The sequence below is a fragment of the Salmo trutta genome, chromosome 32 (genome assembly GCF_901001165.1).
Source record: "Salmo trutta chromosome 32, fSalTru1.1, whole genome shotgun sequence".
NCBI lineage: Eukaryota > Metazoa > Chordata > Actinopteri > Salmoniformes > Salmonidae > Salmo > Salmo trutta.
Window position 1 is genome coordinate 4253503 of NC_042988.1, and position 26879 is coordinate 4280381.

General features: G+C 46.2%; 1 protein-coding gene across 2 annotated transcripts in view; it reads right to left on the reverse strand.

Moving 5' to 3' along the window:
• LOC115170827 (serine/threonine-protein kinase TAO2) overlaps window positions 1–26879 on the reverse strand; it is a 35446-nt gene that overhangs the window by 3646 nt on the left and 4921 nt on the right. Inside the window, exons 2-19 of one of the 2 annotated variants that reach the window (XM_029727151.1) lie at window positions 22389–22529; window positions 22122–22193; window positions 21793–21894; window positions 21661–21706; window positions 21412–21508; window positions 20584–20697; window positions 20341–20432; window positions 19944–20037; window positions 19656–19737; window positions 19359–19526; window positions 15879–16085; window positions 14842–14970; window positions 12963–13199; window positions 10811–10939; window positions 8984–9187; window positions 1953–2192; window positions 663–875; window positions 118–300 (exon numbers count right to left, since the gene is read on the reverse strand). In XM_029727151.1, coding sequence (XP_029583011.1) covers window positions 118–300; window positions 663–875; window positions 1953–2192; window positions 8984–9187; window positions 10811–10939; window positions 12963–13199; window positions 14842–14970; window positions 15879–16085; window positions 19359–19526; window positions 19656–19737; window positions 19944–20037; window positions 20341–20432; window positions 20584–20697; window positions 21412–21508; window positions 21661–21706; window positions 21793–21894; window positions 22122–22193; window positions 22389–22520 — 2541 coding nt within the window. In that variant the 5' untranslated portion in view covers window positions 22521–22529. Of the gene's footprint in view, window positions 1–117; window positions 301–653; window positions 876–1952; window positions 2193–8983; window positions 9188–10810; window positions 10940–12962; window positions 13200–14841; window positions 14971–15878; window positions 16086–19358; window positions 19527–19655; window positions 19738–19943; window positions 20038–20340; window positions 20433–20583; window positions 20698–21411; window positions 21509–21660; window positions 21707–21792; window positions 21895–22121; window positions 22194–22388; window positions 22530–26879 lie in introns of both variants that reach the window. The other variant, XM_029727150.1, reaches the window with a different exon arrangement.

The following is a 26879-nucleotide window of genomic DNA, read 5'->3' on the forward strand; positions in this document are numbered from 1 at the left end:
GTCATCTATATTGTACATATTCTCTTGCACACACACACACGCCCCCCCCCCCCCCCCACCACACACACACACTCCCTTCAGACACCCCTCCGCCCCATCTCTCCGTGTCACTCTCACCCTCTGTTCCAGCAGGGCCCTGCGGATGGACACCCTTTGCTCCAGGTCCTTGGCTTCTCTCTCGTGCTGGGAGTCTGTGTGGATCTTGATCTTGCTCTGGTAAGCGTTCAGCAGCTCCAACTCCTGCTGCAGCTGCATCCGCAGCACCTGGTATTCTGCTTCCTGGGTCTCGTCCAATCGCAGCTAGAGGGGGAAGAGGGGGGGATGGACGTCAGTAGAGCACACCCTGGTCTAATGGACGGTTTGGGGATGTCTACCACTCAAAATGTGGTATTTGTAGTCCTAGTTTGTAATTTTAGTAGTTCTAGAGCTTAGTATGGATGTAGTACATGTTTGTTGAACTGAAATTTGTTGGTATACATTTTTGGTGTAGCTGGTTTAATATGTAGGTGTATAGTTGATGTGTAGTGGGTGTGATCTGCAGTATGTGCGTGTCTTTGTGTGGGTTATGTCTCTCTGCGCGTGTGTTTAGTTTTTTGTAGTATTGCGTCGTTGTAGTTGTCAGGTGTATGAGAGGTGCACGGTAGGGTCCTTGCCTTACTCACAGCCTGTGTGGACAGCATGTCGTTGATGGAGTGGTCGTACTGCTCGGCCAGGATGGCCAGTTTCCTGGTCTGCTCCTCCTTCAGCCTCTTGAGCACCGCCTTGTGGTCGGCCTTGGGAGTGCTCTCCAACAGGTGGTTCCTCAGGGCCTTGTACTGACGCGTCTGGATCTTACACGTGTCCTGGAACTGACGCTTGATCTGGAGCTCCTTGGACTGGGAGGGGAGAAAGGAGAGTGAGGGAAGGAAGGAAGGAAGGAGAGTGAGGGAAGGAAGGAAGGAAGGAAGGAAGGAAGGAAGGAAGGAAGGAAGGAAGGAAGGAAGGAGAGAGAGAGAGAGGGAAGGAAGGAGAGTGAGAGAGAGAGAGAGAGAGAGAGAGAAGGAAGGAGAGTGAGAGAGAGAGAGGGAAGGAAGGAAGGAGAGAGAGAGAGAGAGAGAGGGAAGGAAGGAGAGTGAGAGAGAGAGAGAGAGGGAAGGAAGGAGAGTGAGAGAGAGAGAGAGAGAGAGGGAAGGAAGGAGAGTGAGAGAGAGAGAGAGGGAAGGAAGGAGAGTGAGAGAGAGAGAGGGAAGGAAGGAGAGTGAGAGAGAGAGGGGAAGGAAGGAGAGTGAGAGAGAGAGAGGGAAGGAAGGAGAGTGAGAGAGAGAGAGGGAAGGAAGGAGAGTGAGAGAGAGAGAGGGAAGGAAGGAGAGTGAGAGAGAGAGAGGGAAGGAAGGAGAGTGAGAGAGAGAGAGAGAGAGAGAGGGAAGGAAGGAGAGTGAGAGAGAGAGAGAGAGAGAGAGAGAGAGAGAGGGAAGGAAGGCGAGTGAGAGAGAGAGAGAGAGAGAGAGGGAAGGAAGGAGAGTGAGAGAGAGAGAGAGAGAGGGGGAAGGAAGGGAGTGAGAGAGAGAGAGAGGGGGAAGGAAGGAGAGTGAGAGAGAGAGAGAGGGAAGGAAGGAGAGAGAGAGAGAGAGAGAGAGAGAGAGAGAGGGAAGGAAGGAGAGAGAGAGAGGAGAGGGAAGGAGGAGAGGAGAAGGAGAGGAGAGGAGAGGAGAGAGAGAGAGAGAGAGAGAGAGAGAGGGAAGGAGAGTGAGAGAAAGAGAGAGAGGGAAGGAAGGAGAGTGAGAGAGAGAGAAGGAAGGAAGGAAGGAAGGAGAGTGAGAGAGAGAGAAGGAAGGAAGGAGAGTGAGAGAGAGAGAGGGAGGGAAGGAGAGAGAGGGAGGGAAGGAGAGTGAGAGAGGGAGGGAGGGAGAGTGAGAGAGGGAAGGAAGGAGAGAGAGAGAGAGGGAAGGAAGGAAGGAGTGAGGGAGCCTTACCTTAAGGCTCTTGGGCTGCTGGCGGACTTCCACTGTGTGTTTCTGCCGGAGTTCCTGCTCCCTCCTCTTGTTGTACTCCATCTGGTTGGTGAGCTCTGTCTGGTGCTGCGTGCGGATCAGGTCGGCCCGCGTACGCTGCACCGCCCCCAGCTGACGGAACTCCAGCTCCTGGGTGGACTCGTGGTGCCTCAGCAGCATGGCACACTCCAGATCCCTCTGGGTCTGCTTCTTGTTCAGGTCCTGGAGGGAGGGGAGAAAGGAGAGAGCCACAGAGAGAGTTGGGGAAAGAGAAAGAAACAGGTATAGGAAGAAAGATGGAGAGAGAGGGAGTGAGAGAAGGTAGGAAACGTGTCAACCAAGTGTGTCCAATGGTTTTTCTTTATTTTTACATTGTAGCATAATAGTGAAGACATCAAAACTATGAACACATGTGTAATCATGTAGTAACCAAAAAAAAGTGTTCTATATTTGAGATTCTTCAAAGTAGCCACCCTTTGCCTTGATAACATCTTTGCACACTCTTGGCATTCTCTCAACTAGCTTCACCTGGAATGCTTTTCCAACAGTCTTGTAACAGTTCACACATATGTTGAGCACTTGTTAGCTGCTTTTCCTTCACTTTGCGGTCCAACATCCCAAACCATCTCAATTGGGTTGAGGTCGGGTGATTGTGGAGGCCAGGTGTTCTGATGCAGCACTCCATCACTCCCCTTCTTGGTCAAATAGCCCTTACACAGCCTGGAGGTGTGTTGGGTCATTGTCCTGTTGAGAAACAAATGATAGTCCCACTAACCCAAACCAGATGGGATGGCGTATCGCTACAGAATGCTGTGGTAGCCATGCTGGCAAAGTGTGCCTTGAATTCTAAATAAATCACAGACAGCGTCACCAGCAAAGCACCCCCACACCTCCTCCTCATGGTGGGAACCACAAATGCGTAGATCATCCGTTCACCTAATTTGCATCTCAAAGACAGGGCTATTGGAACCAAAAATCTCAAATGTGGACTTTTTTCCACTGGTCTAATGTCAATTGCTCGTGTATCTTGGCCCAAGCAGGTCTGTTCTTCTTATTGGTGTCCTTTAGTAGTGGTTTCTTTGCAGCAATTCGACCATGAAGGCCTGATTCACGCAATCTCCTCTGAACAGTTGATGTTGAGATGTGTCTGTTACTTGAACTCTGAAGCATTAATTTGGGCTGCAATCTGAGGTGCAGTTAACTGTAATGAACTTATTTTCTGCAGCAGAGGTAACTCTGGGTCTTCCCTTCCTGTGGTGGTCCTCATGAGAGCCAGTTTAATCATAGCGCTTGATGGTTTTTGTGACTGCACTTGAAACTTTCAAAGTTCTTGAAATGTTAATTATTGACTGACCTTCATATCTTAAAGTAATGATGGACTGTTGTTTCCCTTTGCTTATTTGATATGGACTTGGTCTTTTACTTAACAGGGCTATCTCCTGTATACCACCCCTACCTTGTCACAACACAATGGATAGGTTCAAACGCATTAAGGAAAGAAATTCCACAAATAAACTTTTAACAAGGCACACCTGTTAATTGAAACTGACTGATTTTCTTGATGTTGCTGTAATCTACAATTTTCCTCCCTCATGATGCTATCTATTTTGTGAAGTGCACCAGTCCCTCCTGCAGCAAAGCACCCCACAACATGCTTCCACCCTTGTGCTTCACGGTTAGGATGGTGTTCTTCGGCTTGCAAGCCCCCCCTTTTCCTCCAAACATAACAATGATCATTATGGCCAGACAGCTCTATTTTTGTTTTATCAGACCAGAGGACATTTCTCCAAAAAGTACGATCTTTGTCCCCATGTGCAGTTGCAAACCGTAGTCTGGCTTTTTAATGGCGGTTTTGGAGCAGTGTCTTCTTCCTTGCTGAGGAGCCTTTCAGGTTACGTCAATATAGGACTCGTTTTACTGTGGACATAGATACTTCTGTACCTGTTTCCTCCTGCATCTTCACAAGGTCCTTTGCTGTTCTGGGATTGATTTGCACTTTTCACACCAAAGTACGTTCATTTCTAGGAGATAGACTGCGTCTCCGTCCTGAGCGGTATGACGGCTGCGTGGTCCCATGGTGTTTATACTTGCATACTATTGTTTGTATAGATGAACGTGGTACCTTCAGGCGTTTGGAAATTGCTCCCAAGGATGAACCAGACTTGTGGAGGTCTACAATGTTTTTTTCTGAGGTCTTGGCTGATTTTATTTTCCAATGATGTCAAGCAGAGAGGCACGGAGTTTGAAGGTAGGCCTTGAAATACATCCACAGGTACACCTCCATTTGCCTCAAATGATGTCAATTAGCCTATCAGAAGCTTCTAAAGGCATGACATTTAATGGAATTTTCCAAGCTGTTTAAAGGCAGTCAACTTAGTGTATGTAAACTTCTGACCCACTGGAATTGTGAATACAGTGAAATCTCTGTAAACAATTGTTGGAAAAATTACTTGTCATGCACAAAGTAGATGTCCTAACCGACTTGCCAAAACTATAGTTTGTTAACAAGAAATTTGTGGAGTTGTTAAAAAACGAGTTTTAATGACTCCAACCTAAGTGTATGTAAACTTCTGACTTCAACTGTATCTCATCTCTCTCCTGTGGTGCCCAGTGTGATTGGCTTTTCTCTTGTTGTGGTCTGGTGTGCTCAGCAGAGGGGAAGAGCGAGATTATTTGTAGTATTTACTTGTGACTATGGCGTCTTATATAGATGAGTTCATTCGCTGTCCATCAGAGTAACTGTTAGAATTATGTACTAAAGAACTGTTGAAGATTGCTGATCACCGGGTTGAAACCTGTGATGAACGTCCAAAATTTCTGTTAGGTTGATATATACTAGAAGTTACCAATGGGCAGCCTCTGCCGAGGACTCGCCGTTTTGCTACAACGGCTGCTCCGTCTGTGAGCCCTAGTAGTCGGTCTTTTGAACAACAGAACTGCTTCTGTTACAACTGGAGCATGATTGTGACAATGCTCGTGTTAAGCATGAATTGGAATTTAAACAGGATTTGGAGCGTGCTAAAATCAAGCTGCAACAAGAGCGGCTAGAGTTGTTTAGGGAAGGAAAGCTCTCGGGGTTGTTTGTCCTGGGAAGGTTACCCCGATTTACCTAGGGGTCGCTCCTCCCTCGGTTGTGCCCTGGACTCATTTGATATTGTTGGAAACATAGTAGTTGCCAAAATTGAATGAGAAGGACCCTGAGACGTTGTTTTCGTTGTTTGAGCGTGTTGCTGACCGCACTTTAATGTTGCAGTGTGTGTTGACCGGTAAAGTGCAGGAAGCATATGCAACTCTTGGTGTAGCTGACCGTGTTAGTTATGGAAAGGTTAAAATGCCTGGGTTACAGATTTACAAATTAGTTCCTGAGGCTTACCGCCAACGATTTATTACTTTAAAAAGGGCTGGCAGACTCATGTTGAGTTTGCATGAGAGTTATCGTCAGTTTAATCGCTGGTGTTCTGCCTCTGCGGGTGACTTTCCAGGGGCTGTGTGATCTGTATTATGCTAGAGCAATTTAAGGACACAATCCCTGATCGTATAGCCACGTATATTAATTAACGAAAAGTGAAGACTGTCTCTGAAGCTGCGGTTTTGGTGGACAAGTACGTTTTGACTCAAATGTCTTTGCAGAGCCCCGTATTCGGAGTGAGCGGGGGCGTTCGGAGAGATTTGGACCTTGCCCACCGAGATACTCTGATTCACGGACAGAGTTTCATTCAACTTGGGTTGAGCCTGGCTCCTGTGGTAAAGCTGACTTCGGTCAAGAGTGTCACTACTGTCAGGGTTCTGGTCATTGGAAAAACGAATGTCCTGTTCAGCCTCCAGTGTTTATGCTGCAATAGTTTGTGTCGGGGGGCTAGGGTCAGTCTGTTATATCTGGAGTATTTCTCCTGTCTTATCCAGTGTCCTGTGAATTTAAGTATGCTCTCTAATTCTCTTTTTTTTCTTTGTCTCTCAGAGGACCTGAGCCCTAGGACCACGCCTCAGGACTACCTGGCCTGATGACTCCTTGCAGTACCCAGTCCACCTGGACATGCTGCTGCTCCAGTTTCAACTGTTCTGCCTGCAGCTATGGAACCCTGACCTGTTCGCCGGACGTGCTACCTTGTCCCAGACCTGCTGTTCTCGGCTCTCTAGAGACAGCAAGAGCGGTAGAGATGCTATGAAAAGCCAACTGACATTTACTCCTGAGGTGCTGGCTGACCTGTTGCATCCTTTACAACAACATTATTATTATTTGACCTTGCTAGTCATCTATGAACATTAGAACATCTTGGCCATGTTCTGTTATAATCTCCACCCGGCACAGTCAAGAGGGCTTGCCACCCCTCATAGCCTGGTTCTTCCTAGGTTCCGGCCTTTCTAGGGAGTTTTTCCTAGCCACCGTGCTTCTACACCTGCATTGCTTGCTGTTTGGGGTTTTAGGCTAGGGTTCTGTACAGCACTTTGTGACATCAGCTAATGTAAGAGCTTTATAAATAAATTTGACTGATCGTTCTCAGGGCTAAGGGTAAATTCAGTGCTCGTTAAACCTAAGCCTACGATGTTAGCAGCGCCTGTCCCACATCAGTTCACTCGTCACTCCCTCATGCCCAGGGGCATGTGAAAGTCCATATTGACCCAGATTATTTGCCTTTCATTACGTAGGGTTTTGTGTCAATGTCAGGAAGTGAAGATTGAGAGACACAGGTGCCTCTGAGTAGTCTGTGTTACCCTTCTATGCTGAGACTAATTCGGGGGAGTAGTGTTTTAATTAGGGGAATAGGTTTCAACTCTGTCAGTTCCATTGCAAAAATTGATGTTGGATTCTGAACTGGTGAAAGGTGAGGTTGTTGTAGGGGTGCGTCCTTCGTTGCCTATTGAGGGTATCAACGTTATCTTTGGGAATAACTTGGCTGGTGAGCATGTGTGGTCTGTCTATCTCTAGTGGTTTCCAATAGGCCATCAATTGTAGGGATTCCCAATGAGAGCGCAGCGCTTCCCAGAGGTGTTCTCTGCGTGTGCAGTGACGACACACTGTTAGATTTTGCTTGTGGTCGATTTGTGCGTTTGCTTTGGCACCTTTCAACACCACAGCTATGCACACAACCACTCACACCATTGTTAACTGTATATAGGTAACTTCAGTTAATAAATGTTTTTGTAACTTTGTGGGTGCCTGATCAATTTCACATAGAAATGCAATGTTAAATGTCATTATCATTGAAAGCAAGTCTATGAAGCAGTAGATCTGTTCTGTGTGGTATTTCTATGCCTCCCGTTCTTTTGTTTTTGCGTGTTTTGCACACTAGCTTCCAACAGGTGAAAATGTGTTACCTTCAGAAAGTTTTCAGACTGACTTTTTCCACATTTGATATCCTAGCCTTGTTCTAAAATAAAACAATTTCCTCAACAATCTACACACAACACCCTATAAATGGTAAAGCTGTGCTGTGACGCTCCCCATCCAACCTGACAGAGCTTGAGGATCTTCAGAGAAGAATGGGAGAAACTCCCCAATACAGGTGTGCCAAGCTTGAAGCGTCAAACCAAAAAAGAATCAAGCCTGTGATCGCTGCCAAAAGTGATTTCAAGTACTGAGTAAAGGGTCTGAATACTTATGTTTCTAGCAAACATTTCTTGCTTTGTCACTAGAGGGTAGTGTGTGTAGATTTAAGAAAATGGCTGTAACCAAAAATGTGGAAGAAGTCAAGGGATCTTAAAACAAGGAAATAAAACGTAAGGTGTCGGATTGGGCGCGGTCCCGAGGTTAAGCCTCATGGAATTCCTATCACCAGTGTGGATTTACATGCTAATTAGGCTTGGGCAGTATATGGGCGTATTTTGGAAATAGCCACAGGATGGTTTATCAATACATTTTTATAGCTATACTAAACAAAAATATGAACGCAACATGTAAAGTGTTGATCCAATATTTCATGAGCTGAAATAAAAGATCCCAGAAATGTTCCATATGCACGAAACGCTTATTTCTCTACAATTTTGGCCAGAAACTTGTTTACATCCCTGTTAGTGAGTATTACTCCTTTGCCAAGATGGCATATCAAGAAGCAAATGAAAAACAGCATGATCATTACACAGATACACCTTGTACTGGGGACAAAAGGCCCCTCTAAAATGTGCAGTTTTGTCACAACACAATGCCACAGATGTCTCAAGTTGAAGGAGCGTGCAATTGGCAGGAATGTCCACCAGAGCATTTAATGTTAACTTCTCTACCATAACGTTTTAGAGAATTTAGCAGTACGTCCAACTGGCCTCACAACTGCAGACCATGTGTAACCATGCCAGCCCAGGACCTCCACCTGCGGGATCGTCTGAGTCCAGCCACCCGGACAGCTGATGAAACTGTCTGTAATAAAGCCCTTTGTGGGAAAAACACATTACGATTGGCATGTGCCGCCATAGATTCTGGCCTAATAAATGTATTGACGGATTTCCTTATAAGTAAAGTCGTTAATTGTTGCGTTTATATATTTTTTTAAGTAATCACTTGCAGATTGCTTTTCTCATTTCACCTGTCACATTATGAAGCATAATAACGCCCGAACCTATTGCTAATCAATTCAAATTTTGTGTGAATCACACGACTATGACGTGTGGCTCTAAATCGAGGCAACAGTTTTATTAGATGTGACTTTGAAAAACAGCAAATTGCCAATCAAAATAATTGTTTTATCACATCAGCCATATTATTTTTGGGAAGCCCAATTGATTCTGATTTGAGGGATATAAAGTTTACATGTAAAAACTTCTGCTTGAAGTCGATAACGGTGGGGGGGTTCTAAGGGTTATGCTAGATGGTGATGGACAGATCTGCCTATTAAAACCGGCGGCTGTTTTCACCGCTCCGGTCATAAGCTTCCATTCAACTCGATTTAAGTTCAGTTCTGAGGCGCTGTGAAACCAGATGGTTTGACAGAGAGCCGGCTGGTGGACGAGACCTCTCTGAGCAGGTCAATCTCCCCCAGTAATATACCTATACTCTAGGTACTACAATAGGTCTGCTATACCTCTCTGAGCAGGTCTTGTTCCAGATTGTGTCGGGCCAGCAGCATCTTCCTCTTGTACTGGCGACACTGCAGCTCGTAGTACTGCCTCTGTCTCCTCAGCAGCCCCGCCTCCTCCTCCGCCTGCAGCTGCTGCAGACATTCCTTCTGACGCACCAGCCATTCCTGCTTCTCCCGCTTAGGGGTCGACTGGTTCTCATTCAGTTCCTAGTAGAAACACAGGGGGAAGGGTTAGAGGGTGACACCAGCCATTCTTGCGTCTCCCGCTTAGGGTTTGACTGGTTCTCATTCAGTTCCTAGTAGAAACACAGGGGGAAGGGTTAGAGGGTGACACCAGCCACCCCTGCTTCTCCCGCTTAAAGGTTGACTGGTTCTCATTCGGTTCCTAGTAGAAACACAGGGGGAAGGGTTAGAGGGTGACACCAGCCACCCCGGCTTCTCCCGTTTAAGGGTCGACTGGTTCTCATTCAGTTCCTAGTAGAAACACAGGGGGAAGGGTTAGAGGGTGACACCAGCCATTCTTGCGTCTCCCGCTTAGGGTTTGACTGGTTCTCATTCAGTTCCTAGTAGAAACACAGGGGGAAGGGTTAGAGGGTGACACCAGCCACCCCTGCTTCTCCCGCTTAAAGGTTGACTGGTTCTCATTCGGTTCCTAGTAGAAACACAGAGGGAAGGGTTAGAGAGTGACACCAGCCACTCATTACAACACAGGGGGAAGGGTTGAAGGTAGGGACATGACAAATGGCTCATAAAAATCCACAATGCAGAGTATTGGTCCTATTACGTATGTATGAAGACTAGGGCCGGGCAATTAAGTTACATGTACCGCAGTCATATACCCTTGAAAGCGCCTCGGCTAGGGCATGTTTGTGTGTCTAAGGGTACACTCAGGCTTTTTAAATGCCGACAAAACCTTCTCCAGAGAAGGTTTCGAGGTGCCACTGAACGGGCATTTTACTTGTCTGTAAAGGAATGCTGCTTCTGAAGGGGAACTAACTGTCAATCAAATTATCTCGAGCTGCCTGCATCTTCCATAGCGAGCTAGCAAGGGATGGAGAGAGAGGGGAGGGGCACAGTATAGGCAGGTCAGCCACCAGACAGACGGAGTCAGAACCGTGCACTAGGCCTATCTATCGGCAATCAAAAGCTGCTCCTCGCAATTTCTAGCAGTAAAAAAAACTTCAGTAAAGCAGTGCCTATCATCAATGAATAGGCTTGGGGAACAGACTGAAGACACACCTGCATCATTAGTGAAGAGAAAGAGCAGACGAGCCAGCTGCACTGTGATAAAAAAAGATTTAAAAAATCCGTAGGATTACAAATAATTTGAGGACTGCAAATTAACCGCAAGAACAGATACAATGTTTGATTAAAACTTAATTTCAAACCTTGCTTACATTTGTATACGATGACTTGGTTCTCTATTATACGTGGGAATACTTTGGGAACAGATTTCTAAAAATGTTTAGCTGATTTGTGGAGCTGATTTCCTGGTGTTTTTACAGTCTTACGTGCAACAAGAAAACATGTATTATTTGTTTTATATTTTGCTAAGAAAAATTGGGGGGCCAAATAATTTTGACTGCGTGCCGCCAGTTGAGGAACCCTGGGTTAGGGGCTGACACAAGCCAATCAAAACAACACAGGGGGAAGGGTTAGAGGGTGACACCAGCCACTCCTGGGTCAGTCCCATGTGACTGCAATTGTGTGGTTGTCCTGAAATGGTTGGAATAAGGTAGTCGTGTGGTTGGAATAAGGTAGTCGTGTGGTTGGAATAAGGTAGTCGTGTGGTTGGAATAAGGTAGTCGTGTGGTTGGAATAAGGTTCTACCTCTTTGAGCTGGTCCTTGCGCTGGCGGTACTGGCGTTTCTGAGACTCCAGTAGACTGGTCAGCTCTTTCTTCTGCTGGCTCAGGATATGCTGCTGGAACTTCTTCTCCTCAGCTAGGGCTGCCTTGGTCTGGAGAGAGAGAGAGAGAGCGAGAGAGAGAGGGAGGTATTTGGTATTTTATTAGGATCCCCATTAGCTGTTGCAAAAGCAGCAGCTACTCTTCCTGGGGTCCACATCACACAAAACATGAAATAATACAGAATATTAATAGACAAAAACAGAACTACAACAATGCATTTTTTTAAAGGCACACGTAGCGTACATATCAATATATACACAAACTATCTAGGTCAAATAGGGGAGAGGCGTTGTGCCGTGAGATGTTGTTTTTAAACCAGGTTTGCTGTTCATTTGAGCAATATGAGATGGAACGTAGTTCCATGCAATAATAGCTCTCTCTATATAATACTGTAAGCTTTCTTGAATTTGTTCTGGATTTGGGGACTGCGAAAAGACCCCTGGTGGGCCAGAGCTGTAAGTTGACTATGCAAACAATTTGGGATTTTCAACACGTTTCTTATAAAAATAAGAAGTGATGCACTAAGTCTCTCCTCAACTCTTAGCCAAGAGACTGGCATGCATAGAATTTATATCAGCCCTCTGATTACAGTGAAGAGCAAGATATTCCACTATGTTCTGGGCCAGCACTAGGTCTTTCCTTGCAGCACTCGACCACACGACTGGACAATAATCAAGATTAGACTAAACTAGAGCCTGCAGGACTTGTTTTTGCAATGTGGTCATCAAAAAAATCAGACCATCTCTTTATTACGGACAGCCCACTCCCCATCTTTACAACCATTGAATCTATATGTTTTGACCATGACAGTTTACAATCTAAGGTAACACCAAGTAATTCAACAGCCACACCATTCATTAACAGATTCAGCTGAGGTCTAGAACTTAGGGACTGATTTGTACAAAATACAATGCTCTTAGTTTTAGAGATGTTCAGGACCAGTTTATTACTGGCCACCTATTCTAAAACAGACTGCAACTCTTTGTTAAGGGTTTCAGTGACTTCATTAGCTGTGGTTGCTGATGCGTATATGGTTGAATCATCAGCATACATGGACACACATGCTTTGTTTAATGCTAGTGGCAGGTCATTGGTAAAAATAGAAAATAATAGAGGGCCTAGAGAGCTGCCCTGCGGTACACCACATTTTACATGTTTGACATTAGAGAAGCTCCAATGAAAGAAAACCCTTTGAGTTCTATTAGACAGATTGCCATATCATGGATTCAGAGCTGAGGTTGAAAAGCCATAACACATGTTATTTCAACATATTATGGTCAATCATTTCAAAGGCTGCACTGAAATCAAACAGTACACCTCACAATCTTATTATCAATTTTTTTCAACCAATTATCAGTCATTTGTGTCAATGTAGTACATGTTGAGTGCCCTTCTCTATAAGCAAAATAATTGGCAACATCAAACGGTTTTGAGATGAAAAAGCCATCTAATTCGATAAAAGATGGAGTTGAAGTTGTCTTTCTGCCCATAATTTCATTTAAAGTACTCCAAGTTTTTTTCCCATCATTCTTTATATAATTGATCTTGGCTTCATAATACAGTTTCTTCTTCTTTGTTGAGTTTAGTCATCGTTTCTTAATTTGCAGTACGTCAGCCAGTCAGATGTACAGCCAGACTTATTAGCCACTCCTTTTGCTCCATCTCCTTCACCATTACAGTTTTTCAATTCCTCATCAATCCATGGAGCCTTAACAGTTCTAACAGGCAGTTTCTTAACAGGTCCATGTTTATCAATAATTGGAAGAAGCAATTTCCTAAATTCATCAAGTGCAGCATCTGGATGCTCCTTGTTAATCACATTAGACCAACAAAAATGTGTCTCATCATGCAAAATATTTCGTATGATCTCTTATACACTATTTCAGGCCCAGCTTTTGGAACGTTGGCCTTCCTGGATATAGCCACAATATTGGGATGAAGGGAGTAAAATAATAAATTCTGTTCATCTTTCCACAGTACTCCTTCCCTACTTCTTGCCCGGTTTGACCCCCTCTCTCCCAAAACTCTGGTTCTCCACCCCTCCTTCTTTCCTCCAGTCCCGCCATCCCTCACCTCCTTCTCCAGTATGGCCTGGTGTTTCTTGCCCAGTTTGTCCCCCTCTCCTCCGAAGGTGTTCCTCTGGTTCTCCAGCTCTTTGTCTAGTCTCAGCTGGTGCTCATCCATCTCAGCCTTCAGCTTGTTCTCCAGGCCCATCAACTGTTTCTGGTGCTGCCTCCTCATCCTCTTATAGCCAGACATCTGCTCCCTCAGCGCTGAGCCCTGCTCATGCTCCTGGATCTGACGAGTAACCTGGAGACAGAGGGAAGAGACAGAGGGAAGAGAGAGAGAGAGAGAGAAAAGAGAGAGAGAGAGAGAAAGAGAGAGAGAGAAAAGAGAGCGAGAGAGAAAAGAGAGAGAGAGAGAGAAAAGAGAGCGAGAGAGAAAAGAGAGCGAGAGAGAAAAGAGAGAGAGAGAGAGAAGAGAGAGAGAAGAGAGAGAAGAGAGAGAGAAGAGAGAGAGAAGAGAGAGAGAGAGAGAGAAAAGAGAGAGAAAAGAGAGAGAGAGAAAAGAGAGAAAAGAAAGAGAGAGAAAAGAGAGAGAGAGAAAAGAGAGAGAGAAAAGAGAGAGAGAGAGAGAGAGAGAAAAGAGAGAGAGAGAGAGAGAGAGAGAGAGAGAGAGAGAGAGAGAGAGAGAGAGAGAGAGAGAGAGAGAGAGAGAGAGAGAATATGTCTCAATAGTATCTGACATCTGAGTTTTGGATTGAGCCTGCCTGGAGAGACAGGTGGGCGGGGTTTTCAGTTGTGGGACAGTTCCATTGGATCGCAGGCAAACTCAATCAAGCTCAGGCAAAGTAATTGTAAGAAAACAATAAAAGCGTTCATAGTAGTATGAGAGAGGGGTTTGGGGATGTGCTAGTGGTTGGGTCAGAGAGAGGGGTTAGAGGATGTGCTAGTGGTTGGGTCAGAGAGAGGGGTTAGAGAATGTGCTAGTGGATGGGTCAGAGAGAGGGGTTAGGGGTTGTGCTAGTGGTTGGGTCAGAGAGAGGGGTTTGGGGATGTGCTAGTGGTTGGGTCAGAGAGAGGGGTTAGAGGATGTGCTAGTGGTTGGGTCAGAGAGAGGGGTTAGAGGATGTGCTAGTGGTTGGGTCAGAGAGAGGGGTTAGAGAATGTGCTAGTGGATGGGTCAGAGAGAGGGGTTAGGGGTTGTGCTAGTGGTTGGGTCAGAGAGAGGGGTTAGAGGATGTGCTAGTGGTTGGGTCAGAGAGAGGGGTTTGGGGATGTGCTAGTGGTTGGGTCAGAAAGAGGGGTTAGGGGTTGTGCTAGTGGTTGGGTCAGAGAGAGGGGTTTGGGGATGTGCTAGTGGTTGGGTCAGAGAGAGGGGTTTGGGGATGTGCTAGTGGTTGGGTCAGAGAGAGGGGTTTGGGGATGTGCTAGTGGTTGGGTCAGAGAGAGGGGTTTGGGGATGTGCTAGTGGTTGGGTCAGAGAGAGGGGTTTGGGGTTGTGCTAGTGGTTGGGTCAGAGAGAGGGGTTAGGTGTTGTGCTAGTGGTTGGGTCAGAGAGAGGGGTTAGGTGTTGTGCTAGTGGTTGGGTCAGAGAGAGGGGTTAGGTGTTGTGCTAGTGGTTGGGTCAGAGAGAGGGGTTAGGTGTTGTGCTAGTGGTTGGGTCAGAGAGAGGGGTTTGGGGATGTGCTAGTGGTTGGGTCAGAGAGAGGGGTTAGGTGTTGTGCTAGTGGTTGGGTCAGAGAGAGGGGTTAGGTGTTGTGCTAGTGGTTGGGTCAGAGAGAGGGTTTAGAGGATGTGCTAGTGGTTGGGTCAGAGAGAGGGGTTTGGGGATGTGCTAGTGGTTGGGTCAGAGAGAGGGGTTAGGGGTTGTGCTAGTGTTGGGTCAGAGAGAGGGGTTAGAGGATGTGCTAGTGGTTGGGTCAGAGAGAGGGGTTTGGGGATGTGCTTACCAGGGAGGCCGTGCGGATGGTGGCGAAGTGGTCCCGGTTGCGGTAGTAGGCCCTGCGGCGGGCGGCTGACGAGGGCTGCTGCTGATCTATCTCTGGCTGGTATGGGTCATCGTAGATATTATCCTGACCCTGGGGGAGGGGGACAAGGAGAGAGAATTCAGGAGGATAGGGAAGTTGAATTAATGTCCACAAACAAACAAATTGCACACACCTGATATACTTACCACATACACACACCACCATCTTCTCTCTCTCTAGCACACACGCACGACACACACACACCTCTCAGACTTACAGTAGGGTGATGTATGATGGAGACTGTGTTCTCTCCCTCAGTCATCATAGCCACCCCCCCCACCTCACTGCATTTACACACACACACACACACACACACACACACACACACACACACACACACACACACACACACACACACACACACACACACACCTCTCTCAAACTTACAGTAGGGCGGTGTATAACGGAGGAGACTGTTCTCTCAGACTTACAGTAGGGCGGTGTATAACGGAGGAGACTGTTCTCTCAGACTTACAGTAGGGCGGTGTATAACGGAGGAGACTGTTCTCTCAGACTTACAGTAGGGCGGTGTATAACGGAGGAGACTGTTCTCTCAGACTTACAGTAGGGCGGTGTATAACGGAGGAGACTGTTCTCTCAGACTTACAGTAGGGCGGTGTATAACGGAGGAGACTGTTCTCTCAGACTTACAGTAGGGCGGTGTATAACGGAGGAGACTGTTCTCTCAGACTTACAGTAGGGCGGTGTATAACGGAGGAGACTGTTCTCTCAGACTTACAGTAGGGCGGTGTATAACGGAGGAGACTGTTCTCTCAGACTTACAGTAGGGCGGTGTATAACGGAGGAGACTGTTCTCTCAGACTTACAGTAGGACGGTGTATAACGGAGGAGACTGTTCTCTCAGACTTACAGTAGGACGGTGTATAACGGAGGAGACTGTTCTCTCAGACTTACAGTAGGGCGGTGTATAACGGAGGAGACTGTTCTCTCAGACTTACAGTAGGACGGTGTATAATGGAGGAGTTGGAGGTAACCGTGTGCTCTCCCTCGGTCATCATGGCCATCTCGTTGCTGTCGTCGGAGCCGTCCGCCAGGCTGTTGACCGAGGAGCTCTGGGAGCTGGCGGAGATGGACATACTGGGCACAGACTGGGAACTCTCCATGCTGCCCACAGTGCCCGTACGGAGCAGGTACTGCTCCACCTCCTGGGTGAGAGGGGGAAGGAGAGAGGGGGAAAAAAAAGAGAGACATTATACAGACAGACAGGTAGGCAGGCAGAGACAGAAAGTTAACATAAGATACAATGCCTTCAGAAAGTATTCACACCCCTAGACTTTTCCCAAATGTTGTTGTGTTACAGCCTGCATTTAAAATGGATTACATTGAGATTGTGTCACTGGCCTACACACAATACCCCGTAATGTCAAAGTGGAATTGTTGAGACATTTTTACAAATGAATTAAAAATGAAAAGCTGAAATATCTTGAGTCAATAAGTATTCAACCCCTTTGTTATGGCAAGCCTAAATACATTCAGGAGAACAAATGTGCTTAACAAGTCATAAGTTGCATGGACTCACTCTGTGTGCAATAGTAATGTTGAACATGATTACATACAATTACCGAGGTCCCTCAGTCGAGCTGTGAATTTCAAACACAGACTCACAAAGACCAAGGAGGTTTTCCAATGCTTTGCAAAGAAGGGAACCTATTGGTAGATGGGTCAAAATAAAAAAGCAGACATTGAATATCCCTTTGAGCACGGTGAAGTTATTAAATCACACTTTGGATGGTGTATCAATACACCCAGTCAGTACAAAGATACAGGCGTCTTTCCTAACTCAGTTGCAGGGGGATAGGGGGGGGGGCACTCAGAGATTTCACCATGAGGCCAATGGTGACTTTAAAACAGTTACAGAGTTTAATGGCTGTGACAGGAGACAACTGGGGATGGATCAACAATGTTGTAGTTACTACACAATACTAACCTAATTGACAGAGTGAAAAGAAGGAAGCCTGTACAGAATACAATATTCAAAGACATACATCCTGTTTGCGATAAGGCACTAAAGTAAAATTGCAAAAGAAACATGGCAAAGAAATGTACTTTATGTCCTGAATGCAAAGTGTTATGTTTGGGGCAAATCGAACATCACTGAGTACCACTTCATATTTTCAAGCATGATGGTGGCTGCTGCATCGTGTTATGGGTATGCTTTTCATCGGCAAAGACAGGGAGTTTTTTTTAGGATGCAAAGAAACAGAATAGAGCTAAGCACAGGCAAAATCCTAGAGGAACACCTGCTTTAGTCTGCTTTCCAACAGACACTGGGAGACAAATTCACCTTTCAACAGGGCAATAACCTAAAACACAAGGCCAAATATACACTTGAGTTGCTTACCAAGACCACATTGAATGTTCCTGAGCGGCCTAGTTGACGTAAATAGGCTTGAAAATCTATGGCAAGACTTGAACATGGCTGTCTAGCAATGATCAACAACCAACTTCACAGAGCTTGAAGAATTTCTTTAAGTAAGTATACAATCCAGGTGTGCAAAGCTCTTCCGAGACTTACCCAGAAAGACTCATAGCTGTAATCGCTGCCAAAAGTGATTCTAACATGTACCGACTCAGGGGTGTGAATATACACTGCTCAAAAAAATAAAGGGAACACTTAAACAACACATCCTAGATCTGAATGAAATAAATAATCTTATTAAATACTTTTTTCTTTACATAGTTGAATGTGCTGACAACAAAATCATACAAAAATAATCAATGGAAATCCAATTTATCAACCCATTGAGGTCTGGATTTGGAGTCACACTCAAAATTAAAGTGGAAAACCACACTACAGGCTGATCCAACTTTGATGTAATGTCCTTAAAACAAGTCAAAATGAGGCTCAGTAGTGTGTGTGGCCTCCACGTGCCTGTATGACCTCCCTACAATGCCTGGGCATGCTCCTGATGAGGTGGCGGATGGTCTCCTGAGGGATCTCCTCCCAGACCTGGACTAAAGCATCCGCCAACTCCTGGACAGTCTGTGGTGCAACGTGGCATTGGTGGATGGAGTGAGACATGATGTCCCAGATGTGCTCAATTGGATTCAGGTCTGGGGAACGGGCGGGCCAGTCCATAGCATCAATGCCTTCCTCTTGCAGGAACTGCTGACACACTCCAGCCACATGAGGTCTAGCATTGTCTTGCATTAGGAGGAACCCAGGGCCAACCGCACCAGCATATGGTCTCACAAGGGGTCTGAGGATCTCATCTCGGTATCTAATGGCAGTCAGGCTACCTCTGGCGAGCACATGGAGGGCTGCGCGGCCCCCCAAAGAAATGCCACCCCACACCATGACTGACCCACCGCCAAACCGGTCATGCTGGAGGATGTTGCAGGCAGCAGAACGTTCTCCACGGCATCTCGACTCTGTCACGTCTGTCACGTGCTCAGTGTGAACCTGCTTTCATCTGTGAAGAGCACAGGGCGCCAGTGGCGAATTTGCCAATCTTGGTGTTCTCTGGCAAATGCCAAACGTCCTGCACGGTGTTGGGCTGTAAGCACAACCCCCACCTGTGGACGTCGGGCCCTCATACCACCCTCATGGAGTCTGTTTCTGACCGTTTGAGCAGACACATGCACATTTGTGGACTGCTGGAGGTCATTTTGTAGGGCTCTGGCAGTGCTCCTCCTTGCACAAAGGCGGAGGTAGCAGTCCTGCTGCTGGGTTGTTGCCCTCCTACGGCCTCCTCCACGTCTCCTGATGTACTGGCCTGTCTCCTGGTAGCGCCTCCATGCTCTGGACACTACGCTGACAGACACAGCAAACCTTCTTGCCACAGCTCGCATTGATGTGCCATCCTGGATGAGCTGCACTACCTGAGCCACTTGTGTGGGTTGTAGACTCCGTCTCATGCTACCACTAGAGTGAAAACACTGCCAGCATTCAAAAGTGAACAAAACATCAGCCAGGAAGCATAGGAACTGAGAAGTGGTCTGTGGTCACCACCTGCTGAACCACTCCTTTATTGGGGGTGTCTTGCTAATTGCCTATAATTTCCACCTGTTGTCTTTTTCATTTGCACAACAGCATGTGAAATTTATTGTCAATCAGTGTTGCTTCCTAAGTGGACAGTTTGATTTCACAGAAGTGTGATTGACTTGGAGTTACATTGTGTTGTTTAAGTGTTCCCTTTATTTTTTTGAGCAGTGTATTTCTAAAAACATGTTTTCACTTTGTCATTATGGGGCATTGTGTGTAGATGGGGGGAGAAAAAAAAATATTTAATCCATTTTTAATTCAGGTTGTAACAACAAAAATGTGGAATAAGTCAAGTGGTATGAATACTTTCTGAAGGCACTTTAAGTGAACGACACAGATCTGCCCAGACAAGTGTGCCCCGTACCACCTCCTCCCAACACTACAACCAGAGGAGGTCCATTATGGGCCTTACTAACATGGGGAGAGCTCCTACCTCCTCCTCCTCGCCTCCCTCTGGGGTGGGTCCGTTGTGGGCTTCGTGGAAGAGAATCTTCTTCATCTTCCTGTACTGAAGGTTGTCCAGCTCCCGCACTGCGTCCTTGGTCCTCGCTATCAGGTCCATCACCGCCGTCAGGGGACGCTCACGACACAGAAACCGGTGCTACAGACAAGGGGAAGGAGGGGAAGAAAGGAGGTGGGAGGGAAGAGGGAGTGCAAAGAGTTAGAGAGAGAAATTGGGGAAGAGAGGAGGAATGAGGAAGAGGTAGGTGTGTGCGTGTTGCAGTCTTACATTGAGCAACACATCAGAGATCGGCCTGTCCTGTGGAATCTTCTGTAGACAGGAGTCCACAAAGTTACGGAAATAATCAGACCTGCGGCGCGAGAGAGAAGAGAGTTCCGACAGAGAGGAGACAGAGAGCGTTAAGAGACAACGAGACAGTGATGTAAAGGAGAGATCATGAATAAAGGAGTTCAAGAGTTAAGCAAGAGAGGGGGGGGGGTGGGGTTAGGTGAATGACAGACAGATAAGTGAGTGGAGAGTTGTGCACGGGGGAGAAAGAGGGAGAGTGATGCTCACCAGTGATTGGACGCTAGGACGGGGCTCTCGTTCTGAGCGATGTGGTATAAGGCACTCATAGCATTCATATTGAACAGAGGAGGCTTCCTCTCCGCTAAAGGGAGACAAGGAAGAGAGAGAGAGAGAGAGAGAGAGAGAGAGAAGTAAGGGAGATCGAGAGAAAGTGACCAAGTGATAGAGAGAAGGGAGAGAGGGGACATGTTCGCTAGCAGCCAAAGCAGCTTAGCGCTGAGTCTCTTAAATCCCAGTAACAATGCCAGAACAAACAGACAACAGACCATTAACAACTCCCAGGGGTTAGGGATTTGGTCAGACGCCTTCACATTTCCTATATTATACTACATTGTTAGATTTCAGAAGTTAAAACTCTCTCTTTTTTGTGGTGTGCAATGCCTACCCAGCTCTATACAGGTGATGCCCAGAGACCAGACGTCCACCTTGCCGTCGTACTGACCCTCGTCCATCGCTAGGATCACTTCCGGAGCCATCCTGGAAAAAGAGTGAACCATCCTTTTATAATCAGCCACTGGCGTGTAAGGCAGGGGGTGGGGGAGGATTTGGAGATTCACGGGAGAGGACCAGCAGTACTTTGGCCCTCAAGGAATTGAATAGTCCATAGTTTGCATTTCTAGCTCCTCACCAGTAGGGGGTTCCCACAAAGGAGTTGGCGGGGGCAACAATTGAGGCAGAGCCAAAGTCTCCCAGCTTCACCTGGCCAGGCTCTGTCAGGAGGATGTTCCCTGCCTTCACATCCCTGAGAGGAGAGGAGCAATGTTGACACAATGTGACAAAAACAAATGTTGACACAACGGTAACACAATGTTAACGTTGACAGCGCAGAGATAACTACGTTGAACATATTAAATTTAACCCAGGGGTGGGCAAACGTTTTGGCTCGAGGGCCACAGCAGGATTTCAAAATTCAACGGAGGGCCGCACAGATTTTTTGGGGGGCTGATTTGTATGCCAAAATCAATTTGCGGGCCAGAAAAAGGGTAGTTATTATTTTTTTTAAATATATATATATATATATATATATATATATATACACACACACACACGTTCCGACGACGCACGTGTCGTGGCGTTTTGGAAAACGCGTGTTCCATCTTCGGCCGTTGTAGGAAAGAGCCATAGTTAAAAACACCAGTAAGCCTAAGTTCCATCGCTATCGGGGAAAATGGGCCCTGGCTATTAAGGCCACAATGGAATGACTACTGAAACAGCACGGGGTAAAATCCCTGAGACGTTACGTAGATATGGTAGAACCAATGACGACAGACTAGACTGAAAGGCGCAGCACTGAAAACAGAACTGGAATTGAACGGCCAGAATCGCTCTAAGACGCTGCACAGTGACAGCATGCGGACAACACAGTAGCATGGACCGAGAGGTTGTAGTAGTAGTTTGACTAAGTCGCTTTGGATAAAAGAGTCTGCTAAATGGCATATATTTTTTATTATATTACCTGTGGATCATGTTGTGGGAGTGAAGATAGGCCAAGCCCAGCAGAGCACCATGGGTAATAGCAGCTATTTCCACCTCCTGTAGTGGCTTCTTGTGAACTACAGAGAGACAGACAGAAAGACAGAGAGAGAAAAAGAGCAAGAAAGAGAGGGAGAGAGAGTCCAGTTATACACAGAACTTCACAAACATGCTAAATGCCCTTAAACATGACTCAAAACAATCCCTGCAGTTGTTGCCATGGTGTACTAACCTTCTAGAAGATCGGAGGCGGAGCCTAAACAGTATTCCATCACCAGCTGAGGGAGAGAGAGGGAGGGGGGGACATATTATTAGTAGACACTCAAATAGTGTAACTGGGGGCACACACACTGCTAATACTGACCCATGCCGTGTGTTCTCTGAGGTAGCAGCCTCTGTACTCGATGGTGTTGGGATGACGGAGCTTCTGGAGGAACTTCACCTCCTTGATGATATCCTGCCATTTCTGAGGAGAACGAGAGAGTAGGGGTTAATACTAAACACCAGGCCACAGGGAATCCTGGAAAATAGACATAAAGTCGATTGTTTAGGGACAAGTCTACGCCATTCTTGAATAGCCTATGTAAGGGTTCCGACTCTGGTCCTGAGTGTGCAGGCTTTTGCTCCAGCCAAGCACTAACACATCCGTTTCTATACGTCGACTTAAGTGTGTGCGGACGCGCGTTCCCTCACCTCGTTGGACTGCTTGCCAGTGTAGGACATCTTTTTGATGGCCACCACCTCGTTGTTGCGCACATCTCGGGCCTGTCGGACACAGCATCGAGAAAGACAGTCACGCACACACACTCCATTCAAACCTTCAAACACTGAAAACAATAAGAGGTTCTGGCTCGAACAAACTCTCAAAACACCTTGTCACACATGTTGACAAGGAGAGAAAACACACACACTTCCTTAATCAAAACTCTCCCCTCCCCCTAATATAAAAGGTTCCCTTACAAAGTAGACGGCCCCGAAGCTGCCATGGCCGATCTCTCGGAGGTCAGCGAAAAGCTTCTCGGGGTCATCTCTGTAGAAGAGCTCAGCCACATCCGGGTCCTTTAGATTGCCCGCCCGCACACTCGAGGGCATAGCCAGGGCCTGGTGGACAGAGGGAGAAAATTAGGAGGGAAATAGAGAGGGGACAAGGGAGATAGAGGTAGAGGAAACAGAGAGAGAAAGGGTGTGGAGAAGAGTGGATAGAGAAGAAGAGAAAGGTGGAAATGGTGGGAAAAGAAAGTGAGAGGGACAGAACAGAGATTAGAAGGGTAGTGGAATAGAGGAAGAGGTAGAGAGAGAGTAGGGGAATAGAAGAGGTAGGAGAGAGTGTAGGGGAATAGAGGAAAAGGTAGAGAGAGAGTCTAGGAGAAAAGAGGAAGAGAGTCTAGGGGAATAGAGGAAGAGGGAAAGAGAGGGAAAAGTCTAGGGAAATAGAGGAAGAGGTAGAGAAGAGAGAGTAGGGGAATAGAGGAAGAGGTAGAGAGAGTCTAGGAGAAAAGAGGGAAAGGTCTAAGGGAATAGAGGAAGAGGTAGGAGAGAGAGTAGGAGAATAGAGGAAGAGGTAGAGAGAGAGAGAGTCTAGGAGAAAAGAGGAAGAGAGTCTAGGGGAATAAAGGAAGAGAGTCTAGGAGAAAAGAGGAAGAGAGAGTAGGGGAATAGAGGAAGAGGTAGAGAGAGAGAGTTTAGGAGAAAAGAGAAAGAGAGTCTAGGGGAATAGAGGAAGAGGTAGGAGAGAGTGTAGAGGAATAGAGGAAGAGGTAGAGAAAGAGTGTAGGGGAATAGAGAAGAGGTAGCGAGTAGGGCTGGGTGATATAGCATTTTTCGGGGGGGGGATCAAAATCAAAAGTAACAGTCAGTATCTGGTGTGGCCACCAGCTGTATTAAGTACTGCAGTGCATCTCCTCTTCCACCAAGGCACCTGCAAGTTCCCGGACATTTCTGGGGGGGGGGGGGGGGGGGGGATGGCCCTAGCCCTCATCCTCCAATCCAACAGGTCCCAGACGTGCTCAATGGGACTGAGATCCAGGCTCTATGCTGGCCTTGGCAGAACACTGACATTCTTGTCTTGCAGGAAATCACACACCGAACGAGCAGTATGGCTGGTAGCATTGTCATGCTGGAGGGTCATGTCAGGATGAGCCTGCAGGAAGGGTACCACATGAGGGAGGAGGATGTCTTCCCTGTAACGCACAGCGTTGAGATAGCTTGTTATCATTGCAGGCAGTCCAAGGATGCTGTGATACACCGCCCCAGACCATGACGGACCTTCCACCTGCAAAATCAATTCCGCTCCAGAGTACAGTCCTCGGTGTAACGCTCATTCCTTCGACAATAAACACGAATCCGACCATCACCCCTGGTGAGACAAAACCACGACTCGTCAGTGAAGAGCACTTTTTGCCAGTCCTGTCTGGTCCAGCGACGGTGGGTTTGTGCCCATAGGCGACGCTGTTGCCGGTGATGTCTGGTGAGGACCTGCCTTACAACAGGCCTACAAGCCCTCAGTCCAGCCTCTCTCAGCCTATTGCGGACAGTCTGAGCACTGATGAAGGGATTTGTGCATTCCTGGTGTAACTCGGGCAGCTGTTGTTGCCATCCTGTACCTGTCCCGCAGGTGTGATGTTCGGATGTACCAATCCTGTGCAGGTATTGTTACACGTGGTCTGCCACTGCAAGGACGATCAGCTATCCGTCTTGTCCCCCTGTAGCACTGTCTTAGGTGTCTCACAGTTTGAACATTGCAATTTATTGCCCTGGCCACATCTGCAGTCCTCATTCCTCCTTGCAGCATGCCTAAGGCACATTCACACAGATGAGCAGGGACCCGGGACATCTTTCTTTTGGTGTTTTTCAGAGTCAGTAAACAGGCCTCTTTAGTGTCCTAAGTTTCCATAACTGTGACCTTAATTGCCTACCATCTAAGCTGTTAGTGTCTTAACGATTGTTCCACAGGTGCATGTTCATTAATTGTTTATGGTTCATTGAACAAGCATGAGAAACAGCATTTAAACCCTTTACAATGAAGATCTGTGTAGTTATTTGGATTTTTACGAATTATCTTTGAAAGACAGGATCCTGAAAATGGGACTTTTCTTTTTTTTTGCTGAGGTAATATTCTAAATTATTTCAATGGGTCTTTCCCCATTCTGATTGTTTTATACTGTTCAATTCAACTTCACCCTAAAATAATTGCCTGCATTTCCATCAATTTCTGCAATCATTTCAACACTGCCACGATATGGGCAAAAAATACTAGGCCTTATTTTTAACCAAATGTTGCAATTGCGATTTAGATCAAAACACTTGGGTGAACTTTTGGAATCATGTAAATAGAAAGTTGATTATAATTCTAAAGTTAGAATATAAATAATAGTGGCACTTTAAATACTGTGTTGTTTGACATGACAACGAATGGAAATGCCATGAACGAGTTATTGTGACAGGGTAGGAACCAAAGTGATGTTCTGTGTTTCCTAGGGGACCCTATTTGCTACATTAAATCTTTATTCATATAGCCAACATATTCATGCTTCGCCTATTCCTCTGATTTAGAAGATACTGTTGCACAAACAACAAGCTGATTTAAGCCTCTACCAGTACTGGTATCAGGCTGTATTAGCCAGCTAAATTTGCTCTGACTCAGTACTTTTATTAGCTAGTTAGCTAGCCAACTAACTAGCGATTAGCATTAGTGGCTAACACGATTTAGCTTAACTTGCTAAGAAAATACAAACTAGCTGTTTGCCGATGTAAGAAACACAAACTAATATTGTAATTGTAGAACGCTTGTGGATTTATATTAAGATCAAAGTGGAAACAGCGTCGTTGTCATCAACATTGTTGCATGTGCTGCATTGGCCATGCAGATGGAACAAAAGTGTCTCGTGGTCAAGCAACAACAAATGTGCCCCTTGAGTGACGGGATGGGACTAGGTCTGTGGAAAGCGGAATGCGGAGAGGGATGACTCAAGTAGCGGAGTAAACTATAAAAATGGACGTTACACACGGCCTATCACGTTTAACAAACCAAACATTCAAATACTGTTATAGAAGGTAAAGCAAAAACCCAAACCGGTCCGTGCATAACTGCCGGTATATAGTAAAAATACGGTATACCGCCCAGCCCTAGCAGAGAGAGTGTAGGGGAATAGAGGTAGAGAGAAAGAGGAGTAAAGAATGGTATAGAGATAGAAAGGTTGAGAACAAGTGAGGAGAGAAACCAAAAGAGAGGGAGACTAGTTCTCCCAAAGCGCACTTAATAACAAACCCATATTAAAAATGTATTATTGGTCTCAACCTCAGCAGAGAGCGCTAGCGTACATATCACGGTGATGGACACACAAACGTTCACTACAGCTCGCACGGCATGTGCACACACACTATATAAAACACAGTCCCTCTGTCTAAGTGTAAATCAAAGTGCCGTGAGAGCAGAGACATGGTTTACTCATAACTTAAAAGGTGCTCCACAGGATTTTATTTTTGTACTGTAATTTAAAAAAATGGCCATAATATATCTGCTGTGATTGCGGAATGATAGTCTTTCACAGTATTACTCACATCCCAGTGTTGTGATTGGCTGGGATATTCGCCTATTGATGTCTCCGGCTGGAGCAGCATCTGTTGTCAAAATGGGAAAGCTGTTCTGACTGTGTTATCTAGTGGAAATCGCTCTGTCATTTCCTTGATGCTAAAATTACACACTGTAAGCTCAATTTCTGTTTATGTGAGAAAACAATGAATAGTGTAGGGAATCATTGTACCATCTAAAATCGATGAGAAATATATTTCCAATACCAGAAGAAGAAAAAAAATATATATATATATCGTTGGCTGATGAAATATATATATATATATATACTGCTCAAAAAAATAAAGGGAACACTTAAACAACACAATGTAACTCCAAGTCAATCACACTTCTGTGAAATCAAACTGTCCACTTAGGAAGCAACACTGATTGACAATACATTTCACATGTTGTTGTGCAAATGGAATAGACAACAGGTGGAAATTATAGGCAATTAGCAAGACACCCCCAATAAAGGAGTGGTTCTGCAGGTGGGGACCACAGACCACTTCTCAGTTCCTATGCTTCCTGGCTGATGTTTTGGTCACTTTTGAATGCTGGCGGTGCTTTCACTCTAGTGGTAGCATGAGACGGAGTCTACAACCCACACAAGTGGCTCAGGTAGTGCAGCTCATCCAGGATGGCACATCAATGCGAGCTGTGGCAAGAAGGTTTGCTGTGTCTGTCGGCGTAGTGTCCAGAGCATGGAGGCGCTACCAGGAGACAGGCCAGTACATCAGGAGACGTGGAGGAGGCCGTAGGAGGGCAACAACCCAGCAGCAGGACCGCTACCTCCGCCTTTGTGCAAGGAGGAGCAGGAGGAGTACTGCCAGAGCCCTGCAAAATGACCTCCAGCAGGCCACAAATGTGCATGTCTGCTG